Source organism: Orycteropus afer, unplaced genomic scaffold (genome assembly GCF_000298275.1).
Source record: "Orycteropus afer afer isolate SDZICR_OR568_19922 unplaced genomic scaffold, OryAfe1.0 scaffold00605, whole genome shotgun sequence".
NCBI classification, from domain to species: domain Eukaryota; kingdom Metazoa; phylum Chordata; class Mammalia; order Tubulidentata; family Orycteropodidae; genus Orycteropus; species Orycteropus afer.
Window position 1 is genome coordinate 1,203,231 of NW_006922192.1, and position 762 is coordinate 1,203,992.

A 762-nucleotide genomic window follows, 5' to 3' on the forward strand; every position below is an offset into this window, starting at 1 on the left:
ACGTACCCTGGTGTCTTGGGGCCTGCTTGCTCCCACCAGGGTGTGAGGGGAGGCCAGGGCGGGCAGAGGGCCTGCCCCCGTGGGCTGAGGCCCCAGGAGGCTGAGCCGCTGGAGGCAGCCCAGGCAGGTGGCATTCTAGGGCCAGGCGTGGCTTGCAGGGCAGCTGAGGGGGCCTGGAGCAGCCCCAGGGTGGAGGGAGGGCCTTCTGGGGCCCTGGAGTCTGAGGAGGGCGGGCGGCCGCTCAGGGCTGTCTGTCCCCGTGGCCCTGCAGGAGACCAGCATCCCCGAAGAGCTGCTGGTGACTGTGGTGAAGCCGGGGCTGCCCACCGTGGCCGACCTGTACGTGCTCCTGCCCCCACCCCGGCCCACCAGGAAGAGGAGCGTCACGGGCGACAAGGTAGTGCCTCCCGCAGGGCTCCCAGGACAGAGGCCGGTGGGCCTTAGGCAGCTGTCTGTCCAAACCCGGCAGAGTGAGGAGTTCGCCAAGTATCTATTCAGTCTGGAAGCAGGACACCCCAGGGCAACTCCCCTCAGCTGATTGACTATAACACCTGCGTTGAGTTCTGTTATGGAGGGCCATTACCTCACATCACATCCCATCCTGGTTGTTGTTGCTGTTCGGAGCTGCCGAGCCGTCTCCGACTCCTAGTGACCCCACGTGCAGCGGACGGAACACTGCATGGTGTGTGTTACAGTGTTTCCCGTTACGGAGGGGATTGCATGGCACTGTGAGGCAACGCTGGTGCAGCGGTGACGTGCTTG

General features: G+C 65.2%; 1 protein-coding gene across 1 annotated transcript in view; it reads left to right on the top strand.

Annotated features, from left to right (window-relative positions):
- SORCS2 (sortilin related VPS10 domain containing receptor 2) overlaps positions 1 to 762 on the top strand; it is a 117,707-nt gene that overhangs the window by 93,553 nt on the left and 23,392 nt on the right. Inside the window, exon 19 of the mRNA XM_007956317.1 lies at positions 272 to 397. Coding sequence (XP_007954508.1) covers positions 272 to 397 — 126 coding nt within the window. The remainder of the gene's footprint in view (positions 1 to 271; positions 398 to 762) is intronic.